This window comes from Callorhinchus milii, unplaced genomic scaffold, assembly GCF_018977255.1.
Source record: "Callorhinchus milii isolate IMCB2004 unplaced genomic scaffold, IMCB_Cmil_1.0 Scaffold2, whole genome shotgun sequence".
NCBI classification, from domain to species: domain Eukaryota; kingdom Metazoa; phylum Chordata; class Chondrichthyes; order Chimaeriformes; family Callorhinchidae; genus Callorhinchus; species Callorhinchus milii.
The window spans coordinates 93,124,179-93,151,867 of record NW_024704743.1 but is presented as its reverse complement, the minus strand read 5'-3'; the positions used below and the strand labels follow the sequence as shown (position 1 = coordinate 93,151,867).

At 41.5% G+C, this 27,689-nt stretch overlaps 1 protein-coding gene across 3 annotated transcripts in view; it reads left to right on the top strand.

Annotated features, from left to right (window-relative positions):
• neto1l (neuropilin (NRP) and tolloid (TLL)-like 1, like) overlaps nucleotides 1-27,689 on the top strand; it is an 85,851-nt gene that overhangs the window by 25,542 nt on the left and 32,620 nt on the right. For all 3 annotated transcript variants that reach the window (XM_007888012.2, XM_042332160.1, XM_042332159.1), the window contains exons 5-6: nucleotides 21,888-21,929; nucleotides 22,043-22,170. In XM_007888012.2, the coding sequence (XP_007886203.1) occupies nucleotides 21,888-21,929; nucleotides 22,043-22,170 (170 nt within the window). The remainder of the gene's footprint in view (nucleotides 1-21,887; nucleotides 21,930-22,042; nucleotides 22,171-27,689) is intronic.

Sequence of the window (27,689 nt, the reverse complement as noted above, 5' to 3'; positions counted from 1 at the left end):
GGGTGGTGGAGAGGGAGTTGTGGAGGAGAGTGACCAAGGAGGACAGATCATTGCAGGAGGTAGCCCAGAGGAGAATGAGTTCAGATGACTCCAAGGCAGGGGAGAGGAAGTGGGAGAGGGGGAGATTTGTTTTCTAGGGGTAGGAGATGAAATGGATTGGGTGGTGGTGGGAAGAGGGATCGAGGAGTTAAGGGAGATGAAGTGATAGTCCGTGATGGCTTTGTCGGTGATGGTGAGGTCTGAGATGGTAAGGCCCCGGGTGATCAGTAGGTTGAGGGGGTGACTGCGGACGTGGGTGGCGGAGTGGAGGGAGAGGTTGAGGGAGGAAGGAGGAGAACTTAGCAGAGATAGACCAGGATGGAGTGAAGGTTCAAGTCGCCTAGGATGAAAAGGCATTCAGAGCAGAAGGAGATGGTAGATAGGAGGGTGGAGATTTCCGGGAGGAAGGTTGGGGAGGGCTTGGGGGGAGGTTGATAGTTAAGGAGAATTTTGAGGGAAAAGTTGGAGGGGCGATAAGGTGAGGTGCTCAAAGGAGGGGAAGGTTCCGAGGAGTAAGGGGATAGGCTGAGTGGGAACCAGGAGATGAGAGCCATACCATGGCAGTTAGGTCATGCGGTATGGTGGAAGGTGTAGCCAGGTGGTGTGGCCTCTGTCAGGGGTAAGGTGATATTTGGAATGACGCAGGTTTCAGTGAGAGTGAGGATTTCGAAGTTTTCGTCGACAATGAGATCTTGGATGGTAAGTGTTTTATTGCAGAGGTAGTGGACATTTTGTAGGCTGATATGGAGGAGACAGTTGGTGGCGGAATATGGGGGACGAGGGTAGGGAAGGGGAGGATTGACAGGGAGGTTGGGTATGTGGATGACGGAAGAGAGGTCAGGGACCGATGAGCCTTGCGGTGAGAATGGGGATAGTGCGTTCAGAGTGGCTGCTGTTGGACAGCCAGCAGCATCTGCCACAGTGAGCCCAACGGAGGATTCGCAAGCTGAAGCAGAGGGAGGCTGTGGTGCGGTTGAGCAGGGATAGGAGTCGGGGAGGATGGTTGGAAAGGAGGAACGATCAGGAGTAGTGCAGGGTAGAGGACAGGGGTGGGAGCATTTTGAGGAAGGCAGGTTGGGTCGGTGATGGCAGACAAAATGCACATGCAGAGATTATTTCGCCCTGCCGGGAATCAAACCCAAGTCTCTTGCTTGTGAGGCGAATGCTCCAACTACTGAGCTACAGGACTCCACACAATTTAGTTCCATATGACAAACAATAGATACATTTATTATATATTGATAATAATATGGCTTCACTTCACATCAAAAGGGGGTGTCTGTATCTGTGAGATTAATTCTGAGTATCGTGTGCTCAGCTGTATTGCATTCCAAATCTCAGGTCAATATGATGCACATACTTGTGTTCCATGAGTGCTCTCATTACCTCACTGGCACATAACTGTTCTGATCTTCAGACTCAGCTAAAGGCTATCGTGAGGCGAATGTCAGGGCATCTTCCAATGTTTATTGTGGCTGATAAAACCTCATCCTGAAGGTAAATTTGAATAGAGTACCTCCATTGACATACCTATTTGACCACACTTTCGATCACCTTTCCCCTCCTCAACCCACTCTGCTCTCACCCCCAGCTCAGGTACCAAGCAAGGAATGTCAAGTGCTTTGGAATGTACTTCCGATATGAAAGTCACTATGAACTTCCGATATGAAGGCTTCTACCAAAGCTTCAGACAGTTTTGTCTGCAGGGTCCAACATTCCAGTAGGGAAACATAAATAGCATTTGGCCTATAATGGAACTTTTGTAACACAGAATGTTTGTGGTTACAAATTTCGGTCTTGTTGTACTTTAATTTAAGTGTGATGAGGAATACAGTAGTCTCAGTGTTGATCAGAGCATGAGTTTTCAAGGCATCTCAACTGCATATTAAGCCTTAGCAGCTAGAAGATAGCAGCAACTGACACTGCCTTACTCACTGAACCATCGAGCTACTCTTTCCTTGCTTCTTTTATGATATCACGGGAACGCTCAGACAAGGAAATGAAGCAAGACACTGGCTGTTTTCTCCTTTACTCAGTGTCACTGTCATCCTGTGTACTGAACGTCATAATGTACGTGCACTAAAGAACAAAAGAATATCTCCCCTTCCCCCCCAAAAAAATGTCTCAATGAAGAAAACAAATAAAGTTATCAAAAAGTGAACAAATATTTATTGTGTGATCATATACAATACTAATTCTTACATTTGAAATAGTGCCTTATCACAGAATATACTGTAAAGTGTAGTGACTGTGTGTTTTGTGGGCAAAACACGGCAAGCAATTGTGTCTTCAGTGTCCCACATACAGTCGTGGATTGAGTGACCACATTATTATTATTAATAAGTTGTAATATTGAATTATTTCCAGACTTGTTTAACGATCAACTTCACCAAACACAATATTTTGTGTTCCTATAATTGTAACCACATCAGCTAACATGTGTCCCTGAGACATTTTGTCAAGCCCGGTCAAATTAGCAAAACCGGGCGCTTTAATCTTACATCTATAAGGGTGACTTGTATGATTACATCATATCCTAATGTACCAACTTAGCCTTTCGATTGCACTTAATTGCAATCGACTCCTTCCAAACGTTACATTTTTACTCCGTCCATTGTGGTAAGTTAAAGTCATCAGCAACACATTTGAATGCAATAAACATTCAGCATGTGCTTAATAACAATGATAAATAAATCACTAAATATGCAAGTAGCACATACTCATGTTTGAAGCAGAACTGCTTAGGAGAGCATGCATAAAGATTTCTATTTGATTTGATACATTGCTCCTAACATGTCCTGTGCATTAGCAATTAAACAATCCATTTTGACTACAAGTAGAGAACTATAACATAAAGGACTTAAGCAATTACATGCATGAATAACTTTCACACCAGCTTGTAGCACCGCCACGGAGGGTTTGCTCGATTCTGATATTGTGTTTTAAACATGTTACCAGTTCAGCTCCAAGAAACTCTGCTTACATTGCCCCCAAGAAGGATAGTCACTAGTTGGTCATTTGACATCCGAGAAGTGCTAGTTTGAACCTCATGAGGTGAATGGCAAGAACCAGGAATTCCCTGTGAACCTCCTAGTGGCCAACATTGCTTTGCTTAAAATGCGTGAGAACATTGTCATCATCTTTCTGCCTGTAGCTCAGGCATACATCCCTTGGAGTCCTGTAGCTCAGTGGTTAGAGCACTCGCCTTGCAAGCGAGACAGATGGGTTCAATTCCAGGCAGGGTGAAACCTTGGGCAAGTTTTTTTACTCCACACGCCTCATAATAATCCCTCCAAAAACAAAAACAATAATAAATTGGTCATTTTCAATCCACGACTCTTTGTGGGACACTGCTGTGCGCAATTGCCTGCCGCGTTTCGCCCACAGTCACTTCACTTTACAGCATATTCTGTGAGGCGCTTTGAGAAGTTTAGAAGACGTGAAAAGTGCTATACCAAATGCAAGAATTATTTCCATTGAGCGCTGGTTCCACTAGTTGGAGCTGCGGAGGTTGAGCAGCAGTTGTTTACCTCTCTGCAAACCAATCATCATGAAGTGCAAGTGCTGGATGTATGAACCAACCCTCAGAGTTTTTTCATCAGCTATCTGATGGATGTCTGTCTTCAGCATGGTGAGAGGACCTTTACAGCTTGTGATGTGCCAGCCACCTTGATGTTCTTGAGGTCCAAGTGCACTTTGGTCATGCTCATCTCTTTAAGGACAGCAACATTGCAATGCTGGTCAATTTTGTGAGAAATAAAAAGCAGCTGGTGCTGAGTAAATCTGATAAACTGCACTGGACATGGACAATTCTGTTTAGCACAGCTCTAAGGTTGACCTATTCAGTAAGCAATACAGCATTCTATTGAAGGGCTTTACCATGATGTTCCCTGTATCTAAACTCAAAATCTTCTCACAACATATTAAAATGTTCTCCATTCTTGAAACCTATTATTTTAAAGGGCGTTTTGTGGAATGTGTGGTATCAGTTGTCTTCTCTATATCCAGCTAGTCATTCACATACTCTTCTTAATCATTCTCTTCGACTGTCTAGGAAATCAATTAGAGTAAGAGTAAAAGGCAGCTTCTCAGACGGGCAAGAAGTAAGATATGGCATTCTGTATGCTGAAAATTTGCAGATGATACCAAACTGGGGCTATAGTAAATAATGAAGCACATTGTAAAATATATAAACAGGCTGATAGAATGGGTGGATAAATGGCAGATGAAGTTTAATATTGAGTGATTCACTTTGATAGGAGGAATAAAGAAGCTGACTGCATCCTGGATGGATGAACCCAAAGAGGGATAGAAGAACAAAGAGGTCTAGGGATATCAGATTCACAGGATTCTAAAAGTAGCAGCATTGGTTCTCAGGGCCATAAAGAATGCAGAATGCATTGGCTTTACGTCCAGAGGAATAAAGTATCAAAGTAGAGAAATAATGTTAAATTTATATTCAGCTTTGGTTAGACCACATTTGGAGTGCTGTATACACTTTTGGTCATCATATTCCAGGAAAGATGCTAGAGTATTGGAAATAATGTAATGCAGATTTACCAGGATGTTACCAGGGTATAGCTATCAAGTACGTATAATTATCAAGAAATATTGGATAGGTTGGAGATTTTCTCTCTGCACATGAGCTTATTGAGGGTGGCTAGAAAGAGTCAGTTCAAATTATAAAAGCATTTGATGAGGTGAAAATTAATAAACTGCTTTCACTTGTTTGTTTGTGAGTCCAAAGCAAATGGGCATGAATGTACATATACTACTGTATATTCAACATTAACAAGATAATATCTTGAGATAATATCTTGTTAATATTAGATAGTAGATAATATCTTGTTAATATTCATAGAAAATCTCAGCCCAAAGGATGGCCTTCAATTTATTATGTCTGTTCCATTGCTATTCTGTATTTTAAAATTCAATTGAAAATTGCACAATAAATATAATGTATTTTAATTTCCTTATAATTACGGTTTATATTTGTTTTCAAATCATATGAAGATGTTGTAATATTGTTTGGAATAAAAATTAGGAATCAGCTGGTTCTGTCCTTCTGTTCTCACCAACAGCGTTCAGGCTTTCTGCTTATCTGCCCGGACTCTCTTGAACTCTAGCCAAGAGTCCATTTGCCTCACCCTTTTCCTCGCTTCTTTCAAGGTCGGTCTCAAGGTCTTTCTCTTTGACCATGCCTTCAGCTATTTCCTCCCCCTCCACCCCCACTCTTCCAAAATCTACCCCCAAGCTTGGGTGCAAACTCTTAATGTCCTCCCTATGTGAAAGGTGCTATTTAAATGCACTTAATTATTGTTGTTTAACTCTTTCTTTGCCACGATGATTTTACTTCCCATTTCATGGAACAGTTGTACTTGCGATGTGTTTCTTATACAGCTTCTGGAATTATCTACTAAATTAGATATTTGTGGTATTTTTTAATGGATTTTGCAATAATATCAGAATTCCCTTCGACCCACTGGAATGTCAAAGGAATTTGAACTAAAGGAATACATCCCATTGGAATGCTGATCTGTACATCAAAAGTAGATTATATTGAATAGAGTTTCTGCAAGTTGTAATTAACTATCAATATTTATTGGCAGGAGTTCCCATTTGTGCAAACGGAATCTCATTAGAAATATCACATATTGTGTGTTTTTTTTTGCATTCTGGAATCACATCATGACAATACAAATAGATCTTCTCAACCGCATTTTCCAAAGGTATTCCTTCTACGTTATGTGATGTTATAATAGTGCAGTGCAGAGTTTCATTACAAATACTCAGCAACCTCGCAAACATTATTGTTTTACAGCTATAAGTATCTGTACTAGGAAGCATTTATGAAATGCATTAAATGCTGTCCTAAACTTGCTGGATTATTTTTCATGCTACAGTGAACTGCTGATTAGAAGACCCTGTCTTATATCATCACATGGCTTATATCATGTGATGCTTTTATAGCCTCTCTGCCCCCACCCTTTGGAACTCCATTCCACAGTCCCTTTGCTTCGCTCCCTCCCTTGCTTCCTTCAAGGCATGTTTCAAGCCCCTCCTCTTCGACCATGCTATCGGCCACCCTCCTACCCTCCCTGCCCTCCACCCTCCCTGATCCCAACGCCCCCTGCTCGAGTTCAAATCCCTGACTGTCCAACACTTTGGGACATCCTCCCGGCATGAAAGGTGCTACACAAATGTAATTTTGTATTGCCATGTATTGTACCACCGTGCTGTCAATAACCTGGACACTTCCCATATCAAATTTGAATAAGGGGCTCCTTCCCTTTATTTAATCACTCGCTTATAATGCATAAAGTAAAATTCTATACATCCCAGTAAGTAAACTATGAAATATATCATCAGAACAAACTTATCTGTACCTCTCAGTAAGCCTCACCGTGTGCCGGGGCTGCTCAGTGACCTCTCACGATGAGGGACCACGTACCCTAGGAAAAGGTTGCTCTTGTCCTTAGCCAGCCGTGTAATAGGCTATTTTGACCTTTGTGGCAAGATTTTGAGTAAGTAGAAATGTTAGATCTTGTCTTCTGTGAGGATCTGCCTGATTGTTATAGAGTAATTCAGGTGGTTAAAACTAGCAACATGAACAAAGTTTTTTTTGATAGACACATGTACAGATACATAAACTTATACTGTATTTAACTTAAATGAGTTTTGACAAATAAACTGATAGTTGTTGGGGCCAGGGCCACTCTGTCACATTAACAGCTGCTCCCTCTGTACAGTGATGTTTTGGAGTAGGTCCTCCCAGCCACAGCACCCCCTAGTGACCCTGGAGGACCTTTTTAGCCATCCCAGATATAGTCACTGAGTTCTTTTCACTTGGAGTGATAACATATAGGGAGTTTACAGTCTTTTGAAAGTGCAGTTTTTGGCGGAATGGCAGAAATGTGAAGAAATTATGGATGACCTGACATTCCAAGTTTAGATTGGCTATATACCTAATAATTGTATGTATTTCAACATTGGGAAGGAATAATTGAACAGGCACAAATTCATTTTTCTGTCTAGTGCATTATTTTGTTACTTAGAGTAATACTCCGCCTCCCAAGACATTTTTCACAAGACTATTTTCATTCTGTACTTCATTCTGAATAACCAGCGCTTGGATATCATTCATACTGGATGACCATCTTGAAGTGGTTAACAATATGACAAAATCATCGAGCAGGGAAAAGAGAGAATCAAGCTTGTGACTTGGGAGTAAAAGGAGAAGTTTTGAAGAATGTCTTCTCACAGATGCTTGCCAGAGTATAGAATGACTTGCAAGGGGTGGTTGTTAAAGCATAGTTGATATGGGCATCAAAAGAGAATTAGACAAGCCATACAGAGGAAGGGTATTGGAGGATATGGGAAAGAGCAGGGAATTGTGATTAGAAAGCATAGTTTTGTGGTGGAGCAAGCACCAACTCTGCCTGATTCAGTCTGAGCGATGGAATCAGAGATGATAAGATATTGGCGAGAACCAAACAAGCTGGCTTCAGTTTGAATTATTGAAGATACTTATCACTGAATCCTGTCTGATCCTCGAATTCCATGCTTCTATGCCTTGGTGGAATTGCTTTGCAGGCTCTGCAAAGTATAATGCTGTCACCTCTCCTAGTTGCTGGAAACCTGAAGGTATGGCAGTGCTGCTATGTTTTTTTATTCCAACCCAGGGGTTCTAAGACCAATTTTAGTGGCCAGCTGCAATCAGCTAACTCAATCTGTTCTTTAAGTTAATTTTTTCTCTCACCCTGAATTTTGCAATTAAAATGTGAGATTGTGATTGCATTGCTCAAATGGGACTGTTGGCACTGGCAATGTTAACAGTTAGCAGTTTAATCCGTTTAGAAGATCAATCTCCCTACCTCTCCTATCTGCTTAACCCCCAACCTACTATCCTGGTGCCTCCACTCAATTGACTCCGGCCTTCTGCATGTCCCTTATGCCCTCCATTCCACCATCGGTGGCTGCTCTTTCAGCCACTATGCCTCGAAACTCTGGAATACACTTCCTCTATCTCTCCATCTTGCCCCTTCCTTACCCATCTTCAGGTCACGCCTAAAGAACTTCCTCTTCGACCATGCCTATGGTCAACTCCCCCTCTCCCAGGCTCGGTGCCGTGCTCTGCCACTGTTAAGTGCTCTGGGATGCTACCCTGCATGAGGGCCGCTATATAGATGCAAGCTGTTGATGTTGTCATCAATATTTGTTGACAACAATGATACAGGTGGAGTTCTGTAGCTCAGTGGTTAGAGCAGTCGCCTTGCAAGCAGAAGACCTGGGTTTGATTCCTGGCAGGGCGAAACCTTAGGTAAGTTTCCTTACTCCACACACGTCTCTGTTTACCTAGCAGTAAGTCGGAACCCAGTTGTTAGTTGATTGCCGGGGGTAATAATTTCTTCAAAAAAAAATAATAATAAATTGGTCATTCAATCAACAACTGTGTGTAATTGGCTGATGCGATTCACCCACAAATATACAGTCAATTTACTTTACAGTATATTCTGTGAAGCTCTTTGAAACGTCTTGAAGACCTAAGAAGACACTATATCAAATGCAACGATTATTATTATATATTTATACAATGTATTTCCTCGGAATATTATTATTATTATTAATATAAAGTAGGAGAAGGGTAATCCATGATTGGGTAATTTTTGTCTGGTTGAGAAAGCACAGGATTTGATGGTCTGCATGGCCTTTATTTTTTCATGGTTTCTGATGTTCTTAAAAGTTTTCAGTACTTTGTATCATTCTAATGGTCAAGATGTTTATGCGATAATGAATATTAATTTCAATTCCACTGATAGTCTCTGGGAACCTGCTTCTGATAAAATATATTACTCTGCCCTTTCATTATGGTGCATTTAAAATTGAAGAGCAAAGTGTCACAAAACATCACTTCACAGAAAGATCAAAATATATTCTTTTCAATTATGTTATCAAAATGTTTCAAAACGCTTCCTGGGATTTTACTGTATTTTATAAGCAAATTCAGCAGCTAATTTTGCCCATAACCATAAAGTGAACAACCAATTTTATTTGGAGGATTGTTGGCCAGGACACCGGGAGAAACTCCTTTTCTTTCTGAAGTGTCATGGGATCTTTAATGTCCATCTAAACAGGCAGACAGACTTTGGTTAAATGTTTCAATCAAAGGATGTCACTTCCAAGAATGCAGTGCTCCCCCTGCACTGCAGTGGTGTGTCAGCCTAGACAGTGAGCTCAAAGTCTCAACGTAGAGCTCAATGTGGAGTCCTGTAGCTCAGTGGTTAGAGCACTCGCTTTGCAAGTGAGAGACCTGAGTTCAATTCCAGGCAGGGCTAAACCTTGGGGAAGTTTCCTTACTCCACATGCCTAATAATAATCCCTCCAAAAAACAAAAGAATAATAAATTGGTCATTTTCAATCCATGACTGTTTTGTGGGACATTGCTGTGCGCAATTGGCTGCCGCGTTCGTCCACAAATATACAGTCAATTCGCTTTACAGTATATTCTGTGAAGCACTTTGGGACGTCTAGAAGACGTGAAAAGCGCTATATCAAATGCAAGGATTATTATTATTATTATAAACCTACTTACTTTTTGAGACCCAACTTGAGTTACCAACTGACCCAGGCTGACACCCACAATAGTAATAGAATTTCAGGTACTGTTTAGCTAAAATTACCACACCATATTTTTCTATTTAAGGAATGATAACTAGAGCACATCTTAAATAATTTGCAGATCTCACCAATAGTGGTTTCTACTGATGCGACTTAAGACAAGTCCAGCCTAATCAGCATCACCGCACTCTTTGCTGCAGTACGCTGTACATAGGTCTTCACCAGCAAGAAATTAAATTAAATAATATGCAGGACAAGACAATATAGACTTAAACTCTAGCATTTTGTCTCTGTCTACTGTTTATATGTGCATTTCTCTTTACTAACTTAGTGTGTTCTTACTTACTAACCTATGCTTGCTCTTCTCCCCACCTGTCCTCTCCTTTCCCCACACTCTTCGGCTCTTATTCCCAGCTTGGGCGACCAGCCAGCAGTGTTAAATGCTTCCCGATGTGAAAGGCACTATAAAATTGTATTATAATTGAATTGTATTCTTTCTATGGCCATAGACCACCTTGGACCAGTGTAGGCTTTGCAATAATAATAATAATAATAATGCTTGCATTTAATGTAGCGCCTTATCATATCATTGAGACATCTCAAAACACTTGACAGGATATATATTCTAAAATGTATTGACTGTGTATTTTGTGGGCTAAACGGATCCATTCAATGAATATCAACATGATTGATACAAAGTATCAACAGGATTGTTAGCACACCTCCCTGTTGATAAAACTCTCATTTGGAAACGCTTTCAACTCACAAATATACAGTCAATTCACTTTACAGCATATTCTGTGAAGCGCTTTGAGACATCTAGAAGATGTGAAAAGCGTTATATCAAATGCAAGGATTATAAACTTTGGCTTGCCTATTATTATGATGTGCAAATTCAGTGAAACTCTACTTTTTTAAAAAAATGTATTAACAGTACACATTTCACGGATCAAATGGGATTTGCTGTGAAAACGAATTTGAGAAACAATCTGCGGCTCCTTCTATTACTTGCTGTGATCTGATTTTCAGAGCTCCACTCAGGAGAAAAAGGAGTGAAGGCACTTACTAGCACAGTACCTGAGTTGACACAAATTGAATTGTATTAAATTTTAGATGGTGCAGTACAATAACAACAACAACAGCAAAATTACATTTATGGAGCGCCTTTCACGTCGGCAGGACGTCCTAAGGTGCTGGACAGTCAGGGGTGAGGACCCGACATGGGGGAGGGGTGGTGTAGGGTGAGGGGAGGCAGAGAGGTGGGAGGGCGACCGAAGGCATGATCGAAGTGGAGGGTCTTGAGACCGGCCTTGAAGGAGGCAAGGGTGGAAGTGAGGTAAAGGCACTGTGGGATGGAGTTTCAGAGTGTGGGGGCAGAGAGGCTGAAAGCCCGGCCACCGATGGTAGGGCCGGCTGGGGAGGAGACATGGAGCAGGCCAGAGCCCACTGAATGGAGGGAGCGGACAAGTTAGCAAGGAGTCAGCAGGTCAGAGAGGAAGGTGGGGGCAAGGCCATGGATGGTCTTGCAAGTGAGGATGAGGATCTTGAATTCGATCCTCTGGGGGATGGGGAGCCAGTGGAGTCAGGCGAGGGTGGGAGTGATGGGGTCACGGAGCCTGGTGTGCGAGAGTACACGAGCTGCAGAGTTTTGGATGATCTGCAGCTTGTGAAGGGAAGAGTTGGGAAGGCCGATGAGGAGGGAGTTTTCATAATCGAGCCTTGATGTGACTAAAGCGTGGGTGAGGGTTTCGGCAGACTGAGGGGTGAGGCAGTGGTGGAGTCTGGCAATGTTGCGGAGGTGGTGGTAGGCAGTGCCGGTCATGGTGCGGATGTGGGGGAGAAAGGACAGTTCAGGGTCAAACAGGACACTCAGGTTCCTGACTGGCTTAGTGAGGTTGAGTGTGCAGCTGTGGACGCTGATGCTGCCAGCGACCGAGGTGCGGAGGTGCAGGCACGAGCCAATCAGGAGGGCCTCGGTCTTACTGACGTTCGGTTGGAGGACTTGGTGTTGGACAGGCAGTCGGTCAGGACGCCAGTAGTCCTGGAGTTGAGGGTGGAGGCAGAGAGAATTTGTTGGGTGTCATCCGCATACATGTGGAAATTTACCCCATGTCTGTGGATGATGTCACCAAGAGGGAACATGTAGAGGGTAAAGAGGAGGGGACCGAGGACAGAGCCCTGACGAACGCCTCACGAGACGGTGCGTAGGCTGCAGGAGAAGCCGTTTGCTGCCTCAAAGTGGAGGCGGTGTGAAAGGTAGGACCTGAACCAGTCAAAGACAGAACATTGAAGGTTGAGGTGGGAGGAGAGGCGGTGGAGGAGGATTGAGTGGTCCACAGTATCAAAGGCGGCGGAGAGGTCGAGGAGGACGAGGAGGTAGAAGGAGCCCTGGTCACACATGGTCAGGATGTCATTTGTGACCTTGATCAGAGCAGTTTCCGTGCTGTAGGCATCATGGAAACCCGATTGGAGGGGCTCATGGAGGGAGTAACATTAATTATGCCCTTTCTGAGTGTCATAGATGCAGTTCAGAAGCATCAAACCTTCTAATGAATTGCTTGTATCCAGTCCTTATAATAAGGTAATCAAATGGAGTCGTGGAGTCCTGTAGCTCGGTGGTTAGAGCACTCGCTTTGCAAGCGAGAGACCTGAGTTCAATTCCAGGCAGGTCAGGGCGAAACCTTGGGCAAGTTTCCTTACTCCACACATTATTAATAATAATAATAATCCCTCCAAAACCAATAATAAATTGGTCATTTTCAATCTACGACTGTTTGTGGGACATTGCTGTGCGCAATTGGCTGCCGCGTTCGCCCACAAATATACAGTCAATTCACTTTACAGTGTGTTCTGTGAAGCGCTTTGGGACGTCCTCCCGACGTGAAAAGCACTGTATCAAATGCAAGGATTAGTATAGTGCCCCATCCTAGGACAGGCAATAGGGACAAGGACTTACATGAAGATGAAGTTTTGTCAGTGCGAGCTGTTGGTAGCGAGAATACCTATACTTTGCTTGTGAATTAGGATCTGTATTTGTTTTTCTTTGTATATCTTTTGGGCTTTCCTCACACTCACACATATCTTTTTCACATGGAGCCAGTCATACTCTGTGTATCTTCATTGGTTCTCCATATTATACTTGCATGTGACACTTATCTTTTACGTCTGCTTTACCTTCCACTATTACATTAATTCATACCTATTTCCCTTCCTTTTGTAAACGCTCTGAGATGCTGCCCTATATGAAGGGCGCTATTTAAATGCAAGGTGGTGTTGTTGTTGCATGTCTGTCTCTCCTTTCTCTTACACATTCACACTCGTTACCCTTCCTCCTGTTCATTCTTTCTCTTCTTTCCTTCTCTCATCCCTCTCCACTTCTTTCCCCCGCTTTCCCTCCCCCCATTGCTGTTCTCCCAAACCTCTTTTCTTTATCTGTATCTACTCCTACTGACTCATTCTCCCACTTCTTTTTCCTTGCCCCTTTCCTTCCTCCCCATTTTGCCATTCCTTCTTTCTTTACTCTCTCTTTCATTCCCTCCCCCTATCCCTTTCCATGGAGAAGAGTCGTGGAGTCCTGTAGCTCAGTGGTTAGAGCATTTCCCTTACAAGTGAGACACTTTTGTTCAATTCCAGGCAGGGCGAAACCTTGGGCAAGTTTCCTTATTCCACACGCCTGATAATAATCCCTCCAAAAAACAAAACAATGATAAATTGGTCATTTTTAATCCACGACTGTTTGTGGGACACTGCTGTGCGCAATTACCTGCTGCGTTTCGCCCACAAATATACAGTCAATTCACTTTACAGCATATTCTGTGAAGCTCTTTGAGACATCTAGAAGACGTGAAAAACACTACTACAAATGTAAGGATTATTATTATTATTCACTCCCTCCTATTTCCTTTTTCTCTCGCTCCTTGTTCTTTCATGCAGGTAGCAGAGCGTGTGCTGTGTAAGTTGAAGGATGCAGTTCCCAAAATTCTAAATGCATGGTCAAAGTAGTTATCTTGGCATCACTTCCTAAACATTGAATGTTTTGGTTATGAAGTTCTTCACTGTATGTTGTTTAAGGATGCTACCCTGTGTGAAGAGCAAGTTATAGTAGTAGTAAAATGTAATGTTTAAATTGAATCTGCACTGACTTAAAGTTGGAAATATAAAAAATGTCTTCAGAGTGAAATTAGCAAGGAATTGTTTTGACTGATAGGAACAACTGATGGAACAATCTTTGAGGTTTAGAATGGTTTAAAAGGCGGTTGTTGTCATTGTTTGATTCACAGGAGTTATTTTGGTGTTTCTCAAATTTTCCGGATATACATTTGCTATTGGTCTAACTTATTACACAAAACACCAACAACAAGATTACGTTTGTATAGCACCTTTCATGTCAGGAGGACGTCCAGAAGTGCTGCCTACAGTGTTTACAGTACATAGGCTACAGTGTTTAATTAATGTTTTGATCAAACTTTTGCTATTGGAAAAAACAGGGGCATAGTACCAAAATTGCATTTAGTGATTCTACAATAACGATAAATGAATGCAAAGTCTTAATAACTTACACAGTATGAGATCCTGGGCAATACACAATGTACCCATTAGCTAAGGTATGAAAGTTCAAGATGTTTGCAGAAGGTACAGAACTTGAGATTATTAATGGATCGGTTATGTAAAATGAGTCACCTTGATTTTTCTTTCAAAAATGGTACATTACACATTGAAGACTGATTCATAGACTGCTTTAGATGATTAGAAAAACCTTGGATGTATATTTAGAGTGGGGCTGTCATTGTGAGGAATGATGATGCAGCTTTCTTGGCAGAAGTATCTGCTCCCCTTCGAGTAGATTCATCATGGTCAGAAATATGCTGGGTTTGGTTCCTACATTTTTCATAGGATATGCAGAATTGTAGATTAAACCATAACACAATGATACCTATTTTGGAGTGGACAGGAGATTTATCACAATATTGTATATGTTTCTTCTCCTTTTGCCTCTTTTCGCTTAGAGCAGGCCCAGTCATTAAATGTCGCAGTAAAATCCTGTGAAGAGCTTTGAGATGTCTCAATGGCACAATAATGTGCAATATTCAGTGCAAGGATTATTATATTCATTATCCTAAGGCAATTGGATTGAAAAAAATATTTAGGATTTGAGTTCAATTGATCTAGTCTCAAGTGTTCTGATGCTACTTGATTTAACTGTGGCATTCTTATTATCCTGGTTACCGATAGCTCCTTTATTGGCTTTCAGATCATTACCATTGCCATGTGTTGTTTCTAAAACCATTTTTCTTGTTCTTCAATGGAAGAGGTATTGAGCGAGTTGTTCCCATGGAAGATTGACACTTTTGAAAAGAATGAAGTCTTAAACACAAACAATAAACACCTGCTTTGCAGTAGGATCATAAAAAAACAGGAACAGGAGGAGATTATTCAGCCCATTGAGCCTCTTCCATCAGTATATTGGATTTTGGCAGATTTTTTTTATCCCATCTCAATGTGTCACCATTTTGCCATGATCCCTTATTATCTCTATTACCTAGGTATCTGTCTATCTTTGAAATACAGTAAATTCCTGAAAATCTGACCTTAGTTTGGCTTGTCATTACCACTTCATGCTATCATATCCCCCCAACATTTATTTATGTATTTATACATTCACTCATATAAATAGAATTTATGGATAACTGATCACTGAGCACTTTGCCCTTGGAGCAATGAGTTATCAGGAGTTTATTGTATCCTATTGATTCCTTCAGGTTTCTGGGGCAGAGCATTTCACATCTTCACAATGTTCTAAATTGAAGAATTGCTTTTTGACCTCAGTTCTAATTGTCTTTGTTCTGATTTTAATTAATGGCCGGTGGAAAACGATTGAAGGACATAGGAAAAGAGGATTAATAAAAAATGTAAGTTTTAGCAAAACACGTAGCAGTGGCACAGATATACTCATTTCAATAGCCTTATTACATAATAACAGGAAATGCTAGACGCAAAAAGACCAAGGTCCGTCTAGTTCGCCTTCCGTCCCGAACTACCTATGTACTATATCCCATAATGTTATTTCCTAAAAGAAAACTACCTGAACTGTCCCGAACTACCTATGTACTATATCCCATAATATTATTTCCTAAAAGAAAACTATCTAATCTGTGTTTGAAAATGTCTTTCTTCTGTGATGAAAATGTTAATGCTTCTATTTTCTTAAAATATTTTGCTTGACTATCATAAATAATCATATATTTAGATATTTGGAAAAAAATCCCAGTTTGGGATTTCACTTATTGATGACATCCTACCAGTGACCTCGCCTATTGATGACTTCTTGTCATTGCAGATACTAGCAGATTCCACAATTCCAATTGTAGCAAGTTATTAAATAACTACTGTCAACCTAACCACACTTAGAGAACAATTTTAGCTGGACTAATATTCACTAAGGCTCCTCTTTGTAACGAACAAATGTAAAAAAAGAAAACAACAATATAACATGTAACAATATAAAGCAATCCTCAGCCTTAGATGGGTACTATTGGCTGCACCAAATGTGACAATTTCATTTTCTAAAAGACATTGCCCTCATGTCCTCTGTGTGTAAGATTGTTAATTTACTGCTGATTGGTGATGATCGTGTTCTGTGCACTCATCCTCACTTGTAACTGCTCAAACCTGTTTCACGTAGGCTATTGCAGCTGGCAGATTGAGCAAACCTGCTTCCCGTTAATGATGACTGCCTTTGAACACAGATGCCATAGGCAAAAGTTTTAACCCACTATATCGTATAATCCCCTCCAGCAAGATTTTTCCTGAAGTCAGTTAAAACTATGTTATTGGCACTAACTCGCCACTCTTTCTGTTGAGTAAGTGGTAACTTTCTACATAATAAAAATAATAATCCTTGCATTTGATATAGCACCGTATCATGTCTTCAGGACGTCTCAAAGCGCTTTACTGTAAAGTGAATTGACAGTATATTTTGTGGGTGAAACATGGCAGCCAATTGCACACAGTAGTGTCCCACAAACCGTGGATTGAGTGACCAATTTTTTTTGAGGGATTATTCCCTCCAGAAAAGCGATCCATCAATGAATAACAACTGGGTTCCTACTTTCTTGCTAGGTAAACAGAGGCGTGTGGAATAATGAAACTTACCTAAGGTTTTGACCTGCCTGGGAATGAAACCCAGGTCCTCTCGCTTGTGAGGAGAGAGTGCTCTAACCACATAGCTACAGGACTACATGCCATAAGGAAGCACATTTATGATTACTCTAATAAAACTTGAATGCAACTTGATCTTAGACAATTCTTCCAATGGAAACTAAATTGCCATCAAGACCTCTGGTTGACTCCATGGTTCCAATTTTATTTCTCTTACATTATGAAGGTGTCTACTTGTCAGTATGGTTCTGACTTTAATGTGCTTCAGAAAATGCAATGACAAGCTGACAAGTTTGACGAAACAGACACTGAAAAATCATTCTTGTCTTTCCAGTGGTGTGTTAACCAGTGACATTGAATTCAAGATTGCATGTTACTCAAAACTTCAATGAATATAAATTACTCAATGTGACAAAAATATCACATCAATAATAGCAAATAGCTCTTTTGTCATTTCCTTTCCTCCATTCACTTTATAAGTTGTAATTTGACATTATTGAATCTCACTCGACAGTAAATAAAATTCATTGGTAATTAGGTATTATAATAGATTCATAGATCCATATAGGTGTAAAATAAATAAAATATTTGTTTCTAGGGCGGAATCTCTGAAAGATGTAATCAGTTCCCTATCCCATATGTTAAATTGTGGTAAATAATTTATTATTTGCATTGATAGCCAAGCCCATTCTAGTAGATGATTGGTTTTATTTCTGTGTTAAACGTTTTTACTCTGATTATTTTATAGAATCATAGAATTATATGGCAAAGAAGGAGGCCATTCGACCCATCATGTCTTTGCCGGCACTTTGAAAAGAGCTATTTACCATATGAAAAGGAAGTTTACTATCTTCGAAAAGTTGAATGAGCAATAAAACCCACTAGCAGCAAATTGAATTCTTATAAAATAAAATAGCTGAAATAGACCTGAACTGAGTTTTTGAATTGACCATTTTATAGAACTTTTTCATGGCATCCAAAATATTGCCAAACCATCAATCAGCTTGTATTGTATTGTCTTAGGAACCACCACAAGATATTGTAGAACCATGAATGGGAGGTGAAAAAATGATGCTGCATGACAGTTGATGACCATAATTAATTAATCATTGGGTTGAATTTCCATTGGTGTTGAGCACGGCACCTTTGGTGATGTGAGATTCTAATGGGGGAAATCCCGTTATCAGCCAACATCATTAAAGATGCTATTCGTAACGCTCTCCAGAAAGATTGCAATTTCGCTCAATAAATATCAACTGATTTTGGATGTGAATCCTCACCCTCGACATCAGGTTGGGTCCATAGCCCGTCCAAAGCAACTAACAACAACAACAACAAACAACAAATTGCATTTATATAGCACCTTTCACATCAGGAGGACGTTCCAAGGTGCTGGACTGTCAAGGGTTTGCACCAGAGCTGGGGGTTGGAAGCATGATGGGTGGAGGTAATGGAGAGTAGGGGTAGGATGGTGACTGAAGGCACGGTTGACTAGGAGGGTCTTAAGACACACCTTGAAGAAGGCAAGGGAGGGAACGAGGTAAAGGGACTGTGGGATAAAATTCCAAAGGGTGGGTGGGGGTAGAGTGGTTGAAGGCACGACCGCTGATGATGGGACAGGCAGGGCGGGGATTATGGAGCAAGCCAGTGAGTGGAGGTTGGTAAGGTAACAGAAGTAGGGAGTGGCAGGACCGTGGAGGGCTTTAAAAGTGAAGACAAGGATCTTAAACTTGATCCTCTGGGGGATGGGGAGCTAATGAAGCTGGGAGTGGATGATCATCTTAAGGAGTTTGATACAGGAGAGGACACAAGATACAGAGTTCTGAGAAGTCTGTAGCTTGTGGAAGGAAGAGTTGGGAAGTCCCACTAGCAGGCAGTTAGCATAATCAAGCCTAGATGTGATGAAAGCATGGATGAGGGTCTCAACATCTCAATGGCCTGAAGGGAGAAGTGGGGGAATGCAGAACGGGTCATGGTGGGGTTTAAAGAGCAGTCAGGTTGTGAACCCTCCGCCCTGAGTTCATCACAATGATCAGGTCTGAAGTCAGTCCAAAATCACTATCAAAAACAACAGACACCAAATTGCATTTCGATAGCTCATTTCACATCAAGAGCATGTCCTAAGGTACTGAACAGTCAATGTTTTGAGTGTCAAACAAGACATCAAGGTTCCATATTGGCTCGGTAAGGTGTAGAGTGAATCATTGAATGGTGATGTTGTCAGTGCCTGAGGTGTAAAGGCGCTGATCGGAACCAAGCAGAAGGGTTTCACTTGTTGACATTCTACTGGAGAAAGTTGGTTCTCATCCAGAACCCGATGTCTGATAGGCAATCCGTCAGGGCAGTAGTGATTCTGGAGACAAAGAAATAAAGTTGAGTTCATCCTTGTTCCTACATCAACTGACATTGGTGTTTCCAAGCAATAAGAGTCCAACTCAATTGTAGATATACCAGCGTCACATGAAGCAGTACTGAAACACTACTCACCACATCACTAACATCAATGGTAGGGCTTAAATTTTGCTTTCTGATTTAGTTGAGCTGTATCTCGTAGCTCGGTTAATAGAAAGATATTTTAGATTCTGATTAAAGCTAACCTCTCCCATCTTACCTTTGTTGATGAACATTATCTGGAAGTGCAACTTATAGTATTAATAATAATAATCCTTGCATTTGATATAGCTTCTTATCATGTCATTGAGGATTCTCAAAGGGCATCACAGAATATTTTGGAAAGTGAATTGACTCTGTATTTTGTGGGCGAAATGTGCCAGGCAATTGTACACAGCAATGATCCCACAAACAGTCGGGGATTGAATGATCATATTTTGGGGGGGAGAAATTACTACCCCCAGAAAGTGATCTGCCAATGAACTAACAACCAGGTTTATACTAACTGCTAGATAAACATAGGCATGTGGAGTATGGAAACATGTGTAAGATTTCACCCTGCCGCGTCCTCTCACTTGCAAGGTGAGTGAGCTAACCACCACGCTATGGTACAAAACATGTAAGTTTTAACCGTTAATCATTGACTAGTCTGAATGTGTGTAAAAGGTGCCCTCCCGCATATTATTCACAATGGTTGTACTCAGGAGCAGCCATATCATAGAATCATATAATTTCACAGGGCAGAAGGAGGCCATTTGGCCTATTGAGTCTGTACCAGCTCTCAAAGCATGCTGTACTTTCATTCCTACTGCCCTGCCACATCCTCATACCGCTCCAAGACACTAACTTTCATATACTAGATTTACATCCTGGATTTCCAGTTCTTCGTTACCAGAGTACCAGTTTTACTCTGATATTTTTATTTCCTTAAGACAGTATTCTGCTAGCTATCAGTCTATTACCACATCCATAAGGTGAAACTCCAGAGATCAGAAAATCTCACAAGTTGAACCCCACTGTCAATCTGAATTGTCACCTCTCTGCAAAAAAAGATTGGTGTCTTTCCTGCCCAGAACATTAATGCCCACCTTTACACTCAACTCATTGAATGTGATACCTCCCTTGATTCTCACTGGTGACCAGTTTTTCCTCCCGGTGAGCAGGCAGCTGACTGTGTGATACTGAAGCCTCCTTCAGAGGAGCCACGGGTGGAACTGTGAAATTGCTGAAGCTTGACAATGGTTGGAAACAGTTTCAGAGCCAAAGTTAGGCCAGGCTTTAGGATTTATGCAAACTCAGCTTAGTAAATTGTACAAAAAAAAATTAATGCCAGTTATAATTTGTAACAGAGGGTAAAATGTAATACCTAAAATCTGTCAGTCAATGATCAGCCAATATGCCTCGGAGCAAGTCTGGTGTGTCTTAGAGCTAGTTCAAAGCAAGGGATTTGAAGGGAACCATCACAATAAATCCTCCTCCTCTCAAGGAAATATTAATTGAACTCAGAAGAGCTGAGTGGATTCACTAGAATTGAAACCTAAAACCTTTTGGTCTTATGTCTGAAACAACTGAGCTTCCTGGGTCTGCTATACATAGGAAAGCTGAGTCAGTAGGAATAGAGTTTGCTGCAGGCATTCAATTGGTGAGTTGAATTGAGTTGCAGTTAATTGTCACTGTAAAACATGCTGTACTTCCCTGCATGTTTCCATCCATGCATGGGATATTAGGAGGAGAAAGAACAGTGCTATATATCTCACAACCCCCATCCTGCAGCATGGAGATAAATATCCGCCAGGCACAGGAAGTGGGGAGCAATGGAACTACCTATGAGTATTCGCATCTAAAAATGTGAGCAGAAATTGAGATAAATGAAATTATAAACACGTCAGTAATATGCATCACAAAGAATCTGGGTTACTGTGATGATCTAAGATGTAACTGTTTGAATTGCAATTAAATTGATTATTCAGGAATAGCATCTATTTGCCACGGTAATATATATATATATATATATATATATATATTTCACGACACATCAGGCAGCCATATTTTCTATTTCTCTATTCATTCTGAACAGACAGTAGTTGCAGACCTTTTGAGATTCTTTACAGTTTTCCAATATCAGTGTTAAGTATTGTGATGTGACCATCTTCTAAAACAAGCTACTAAAAAGCTTGAGACATAACAGCTTGAGGAGGATGTCATGTGATTCTCAGTCTTACTGTTGTTATAAAACTCAGTCTTTCTATAACCATAGCCAAATGCTTTGCGGAATTATTGTTTTGCTTAAATGTTTATTTGCAACCCAAGCTACTAAGTTATTTGGCAATGAAATTCAAAGACAGTGGTGACTTGTTAGACAATTGCGGTTTACTTCATTATTTTCCATGCAAATAAGCTACATATTAAACAGTGGCAGCCTGGGCTCAAAATGACAACTTGTTCTTTAATCATGCAGTGAAATTGTTCCTTGAGATTTTTCCTTTTAATCATTGCTTCAGTATTTAAATCCAATATATGTGCAACACCATCTAACAAATGGATACATGGGTATGGTGAGCACAAATGGTAGCTTTCATGTTTCAGAAGATTATCTTAGCAGCAATTTATTTTGTAAAAATGATCTGAAAGGTAACGTTGCTGCCATCTCTATTATAAACTTATTTATTTTATCTTTTAAGATCCTGAATTTGCACATCTTGGTGTTCTGAAACCATTGCCAGGTCAGTATCTATATATTTCACAACACATTAGACAGTCATTTACATAGACAAGACTCTTTTGATCAGTCCGATTAAGCCATGTGATTTCCACTTTGATTTATTTTCTTACTCAGTGTGTGAGTTTGAAATGGGAGGACCTGAGGGGATCATTGAATCACTGCAAATCGTGCAGGAAGGAAAGGCTAACTCCATCGAGGCAGTCGATTGTAAATGGTACATTCAAGCACCACCGAAATCCAAGGTCAGTGTCTGACACCAACAGAGTAAAACCAATGTTTGAAACAAATAATGTTTGCGAAATGTTTTCTTGCAGTATTAATAGAATTTCTGACTGCGAACATAGTTTTATAATTTTGCAGGTTAGAAGTGAGATTAGGAAACATTCCTTCACACTGAGGGTAGTGAGAATCTGGAATGCACTGCCCCAGAGGGTGATAGGTGTAGAACTGATTGGGATGTTTAAAAGACGGAAAGAGAGCTGATCGAGAAGTATGGTTCTTAAGGAATTTGGAAACAAGACAGGGTTTAAAAATCTGCCATTATCTAAAAAAAAGAGCAGGCTCTGCTCTTATTTTACTATGGGGTCAAAATTGTGGTAAACACAATCCATTCCTTATTTAAAGAGATTCATCCCAGCTTTGAATAATGGTAATACCTGACTGACAATGTTCTGGAACAAGGAAGGCTTAAAATAAAAGGTTGGAAAGTGCCGACGTTGCCAACTGTTTGGAGTCACAGTTTGTTTCAGTGAATTTTCTGTTAAATTTGGTAATGAAATATGCAATTGTTGTCACAAAACTAGAATGGCAGTTAGCACAGCAATGTCTTACAAACACCCCATATACCTTTAAACAGCTTAGTTAGTAAATCTTGTATAGGGTGAAAGTGAGCCACACAGACAAATGCCTCCTATTCCCGATCTTCACCCTGGTTCACTAGCCACCTCCACTCGCTCAAGGGCCAGGTGCTGAATGAATGACTGGGCTCAAATCCGGCCTAACGGTCGACCGGCACATCTGGCTGGACCACATCAAAACTTACCACTCTGCTCTCGCCTCGGCCAAATCATCCTTCTACTCAGGTTAATCCTGGAGGTGAAGGGCAACTCCAGGCTCCTATTCTCCACCACCAACCGGCTCCTCCGCCCTCCCTGCCATACCTCGCAGATTCTTTACTCCGACTCCCACTGCGAGGAAATGCTAAACTTCCTCCAGTCCAAAATCGAGGAAATGCACTCAGCTGCCACTGCCCTCCCAACTTCCACCCCCTCCCTACCCCACCCCACACTCTGACCACTACCCATCCCTTCTTCCACACCTTTGAACCTGTCACCCCCTCCTCTGTCATCACCACCATATCCTCCATGAAGCTCACCACCTGCTCCCTGGCCCCCATCCCCACCCCTCTCTCTAAATCCCAGCTCCCCCTCCTAGCCCCACTATTCGTCGACAACATCAACTCTCCCTGTCATCTGGCACTGTTCCTACCCCGCTCAAAACAGCCACTATCACCACCAACTTGAAGAAACCTTCCATTGACCCAAAACAGCTATCCAGCTACTGGCCCATCTCCCACCTCCCTTTTCTGTCTATGGTCCTTGAGAGGGCCATCACCTCCCAGCTTCGCTCTTTCCTCTCCTCCGACTCCCTCCATGAGCCCCTCCAATCAGGTTTCTATACTGCCTACAGCACGGAAACTGTTCTGCTCAAGGTCACAAATGACATTCTGACCATGTGTGACCAGGGCTCCCTCTGCCTCCTCATCCTCCTCAGCCTCTCCACCGCCTTTGATACTGTGGACCACTCAATCCTCCTCCACTGCCTCTCTTCCCAACTCAACCTTCAAGGTTCTGCTCTTGACTGGTTCAGGTACTACTTTTCACATGGCCTCCGCTTTGTCTCTGCAAACGGCTTTTCCTCCAGGCCCCGCACCGTCTCGTGCGGCCTTCCTCAGGGCTGTGTCCTCAGTCCCCTCCTCTTCACCCTCTACATGTTCCCCCTTGGTGACATTCATCCGCAGACATGGGGTAAATTTCCACATGTATGCAGATGACACCCAACTCTATCTCTCTGCCTCCACCCTCAACTCCAGGTCTTCTGGCATCCTGAACGATTGCCTGTCAGACATCAAGTCCTGGACGAGGGACAACTTTCTCCAACTGAACGTCAGCAAATCCGAGGCCCTGCTGATTGGCTTGCGCCAGCACTTCTGCACCTCGGGCGCTGGCAGCATCAGCCTCCACGGCTGCACACTCAACCTTACTAAGCCAGTCAGGAACCTGGCTGTCTTGTTTGACCCTGAACTGTCCTTGCTCCCCCAAATCCGTGCCTACCACCACCTCCACAACATTGCCAGACTCCGCCACTGCCTCACCCCTCAGGCTGCCAAAACACTCACCCACACATTCGTCACATCAAGGTTCGATTATGGAAACTCCCTCCTCATCGGCCTTCCCAACTCTTCCCTTCACAAGCTACAGATCATCCAAAACTCTGCAGCTCATGTACTCTCATGCACCAAGCTCAGTGTCCCCATCACTCCCACCCTTGCCCGACTCCACTGGCTCCCCATCCCTCAGAGGATCGAATTCAAGATCCTCATCCTCACTTGCACGACCATCCATGGCCTAAACCCCTCCTACCTCTCTGAACTGCTGACTCCCTACCAACCTGCCCGCTCCCTCCATTCAGCGGGCTCCTGCCTACTCCATGTTGCCCTCCTGACCAGCCCTACCATCGGTGGCCGGGCTTTCAGCCTCTCTGCCCCCACACTCTGGAACTCCATCCCACAGTCCCTTTGCCTCGCTTCCTCCCTTGTCTCCTTCGAGGCCGGTCTCAAGACCCTCCTGTTCGATCGTGCTTTCAGTCGCCCTCCCATCTCTCTGCCTTCCCTCACCTCTCTCCCTCCCCCAAGCTCGGATCCTGACCCCTGACTGACCAGCACCTTGGGACCTCCTCCCAACATGAAAGGCGCTCTATAATTGTAATTTTGTTGCTGTTGTTGTTGTTGATCAATAACTGGCCTCTACTGAATCTATGTATGTATTGGATATCTGGCTGTAAATTGCATGATTTATTTCAGCAGTGATTCATCGTGAAACATCCAACAAAAGTTGAGGCTCAGTTAGCTCAGATCACTCCTACATTTATAATTGGTAATTATCAACAACACAATACAGTCAAACAGTTGTTCAAAGATACAAGGTAGTATGGGATAAAACAGTACCCAGGTTTTCAAATTTTATTACATCAAAATATTCACACATTCAAAGAATATACAGTAGCCACATGAGCTAAAACTTTTGCACAATGCATGCAAAGGCACAGCTATTTGTGAATGTTTGTATCACGAATGAAGCCATGCTCCAACAAACATGCAACATTGCTATCTCACTGAAACACTGAATTGCTCAGTTCATCATAGAAAAATGGTGAGATGTAATGTTTATAAATATATCAGGGCTTTAGTGGCTCCTTATCTATCCTCTGTTGAAATGAATCTCCTTTGTGATTTACTTGAGAGAAGAATGTTTTACATATGATCTGGAAGTAGTTGTGTGATGCTGTCTGGGAATAATTAATCATTTGTATTCTTTTTAATTTCCACTGTATCCTCCACTGAAACTTGCTCCAAGTATGCTAAAGCATTATGGCAATTGCTGGTACCTGGCTCTTCCTCATCGTTCATGGCTTCCCCTATGGCTACAGCCAACATTGCATAAGATAGTGGTTTGCTGGTTACTGCTCTGTGGACACCAGTTCCGACTTGTTTCTCTGCTCACATGTGGGAATATGTTCTTGGAAACATTAGCTACAAACACTCAGTTCACAGTTTAAGTTTCTGAGGGGTAGTCACTGCAGTGACTTGCTAGCCCCTGTACTGTGATGGTCAGATGATTTATTAGGATCACAGGAACAATCATGAAGCATGCAATGTTGAACTGGTTGCGTTGTATTGGTATGATGGTATATAGCACCTACATGTTGCATTGCTGCCTTGTGTAGGTTCTACCTAGGTTATAACATGGTGACTTGCATAAGGTAATCTTTTGCCACTGATAATGGACACAATTCAAACAAACATCACTTGTCTAGCTCACCTGCCAATTATTACTATGAATTTGTCTGAATGTCAATGTAATTGCTATCAAAATTTTAGTCATTTTACTACATTTTGAATATTTGTTAAAAGTGAAGGTCAATTTAGAATTTCTCCTTGGATTTCTGCTTTGCCTTAAAATGTAAAGGCAGATGTATAGTTGGCTACTGAATGCATGGTAATACAGCAAATTTGTTCAAGAAACATATGCTATGAATCATGTTGTCAAAGGACTTGCCAGCCTTACTTCTCAAGGGCATTCATACTCAGTTTGAGAAAAATCCTCAAAAAGCCTACTCTCTATTTCTCAGTTTACTTGTGGTTTCCTCCATGATTGGCCATGACATAAGGGCAGTGTCCAGGCCTGAGAAACAGTGCAGAGGAAAGGAATGAGGATGATTCCCAATGTTAGAGGAATAATCTATGAGCAATGATTAAATAAGCTAGGGCTCTTAGTCTTGAGACAAGACTTTTCAGAGAGGACAGAGGTGTATAATATTTTAAATGGGATTTAAAAGGTAAAACCAGTATGTTTATGGCTTCCTTTAGGAATCACCAAGACAGTAGAAGATGAGGACATGGGTTTAGAGTTGCAAAGGGCAATTTCAGTTCAAATACCAGAAAGATTTTCTTTACCGGAGGATAATTAATGAATGAAATGGGTTGTCAGGGAGGATAGTTCAGGCTAGGACACAAGGAATTAAATTTAAAGAGATTTAAGAAACAGCTTGATGCTGTGATGGATGATGGTAGAGTCATGTTCTGGTTAGATGAAGATGAGATCCAATTGGGTGAATAGCCTTCTTCATCCAAACTAATCTTGTGAATACCCTGATAACACTCACTGCCTGGACTCAGCTGGGTGAGATAGCTAAGCATGGCTGGTTTATGTACAACTATACCTCAGAAAGAATCTGCTCTTTGGGAGATGAAGGGAGAATATTGAAAGGGAAACATTTAATTTATTTTGCCATTTTACCTTTGAATATTGATATATGCTTGAAGAAATCAATGGTGAAATAAGTTCCTAAAAAGGTAAAAATATCTCTGGTTCAAGTGTAGTTGACGAAAAGTGGTTTTTTCATTTTCTTTAAAATATATTTTGCCATTTTTACCTTTGGTACAAAGTTCCAGTATCTCATTCAAAATTAATGCAAAAGTGAGCACTATTGACACTCTGTCTGAATATAATGTTTTCATTTGCATTATGAGTTCAATTCCCAGCAGGGTGAAACCTTGGGCAAGTTTTCTTACTCCACACGCCTTATAATAATCCCTTAAGAAAAAAAATAATAATAAGTTGGTCATTTCAATCCACGACTATTTGTGGGACACTGCTGTGTGCAATTGGCTGCCGCATTTCGCCCACAAATATACAGTCGATTCACTTTACAGTATATTCTGTGAAGCGCTTTGAGATGTCTAAAAGATGTGAAAAGCGCTATATGAAATGCAAGGATTATTATTATTATTATCACATGTGGAAGTCTTGAGTATCAAGCATGGATTTTCAGGCCTGTATATCCAGGAAGCAATGAATAATGCTAATGGGATGCTGTGCCTTATAACAAAGTATCTGCAATATAAAAACAAGGAAGTGCTGCTCCAGTTATATGAAGTACTGGTCAGACCTCATTTGGAATGTTATGTTCATCTTTGGGA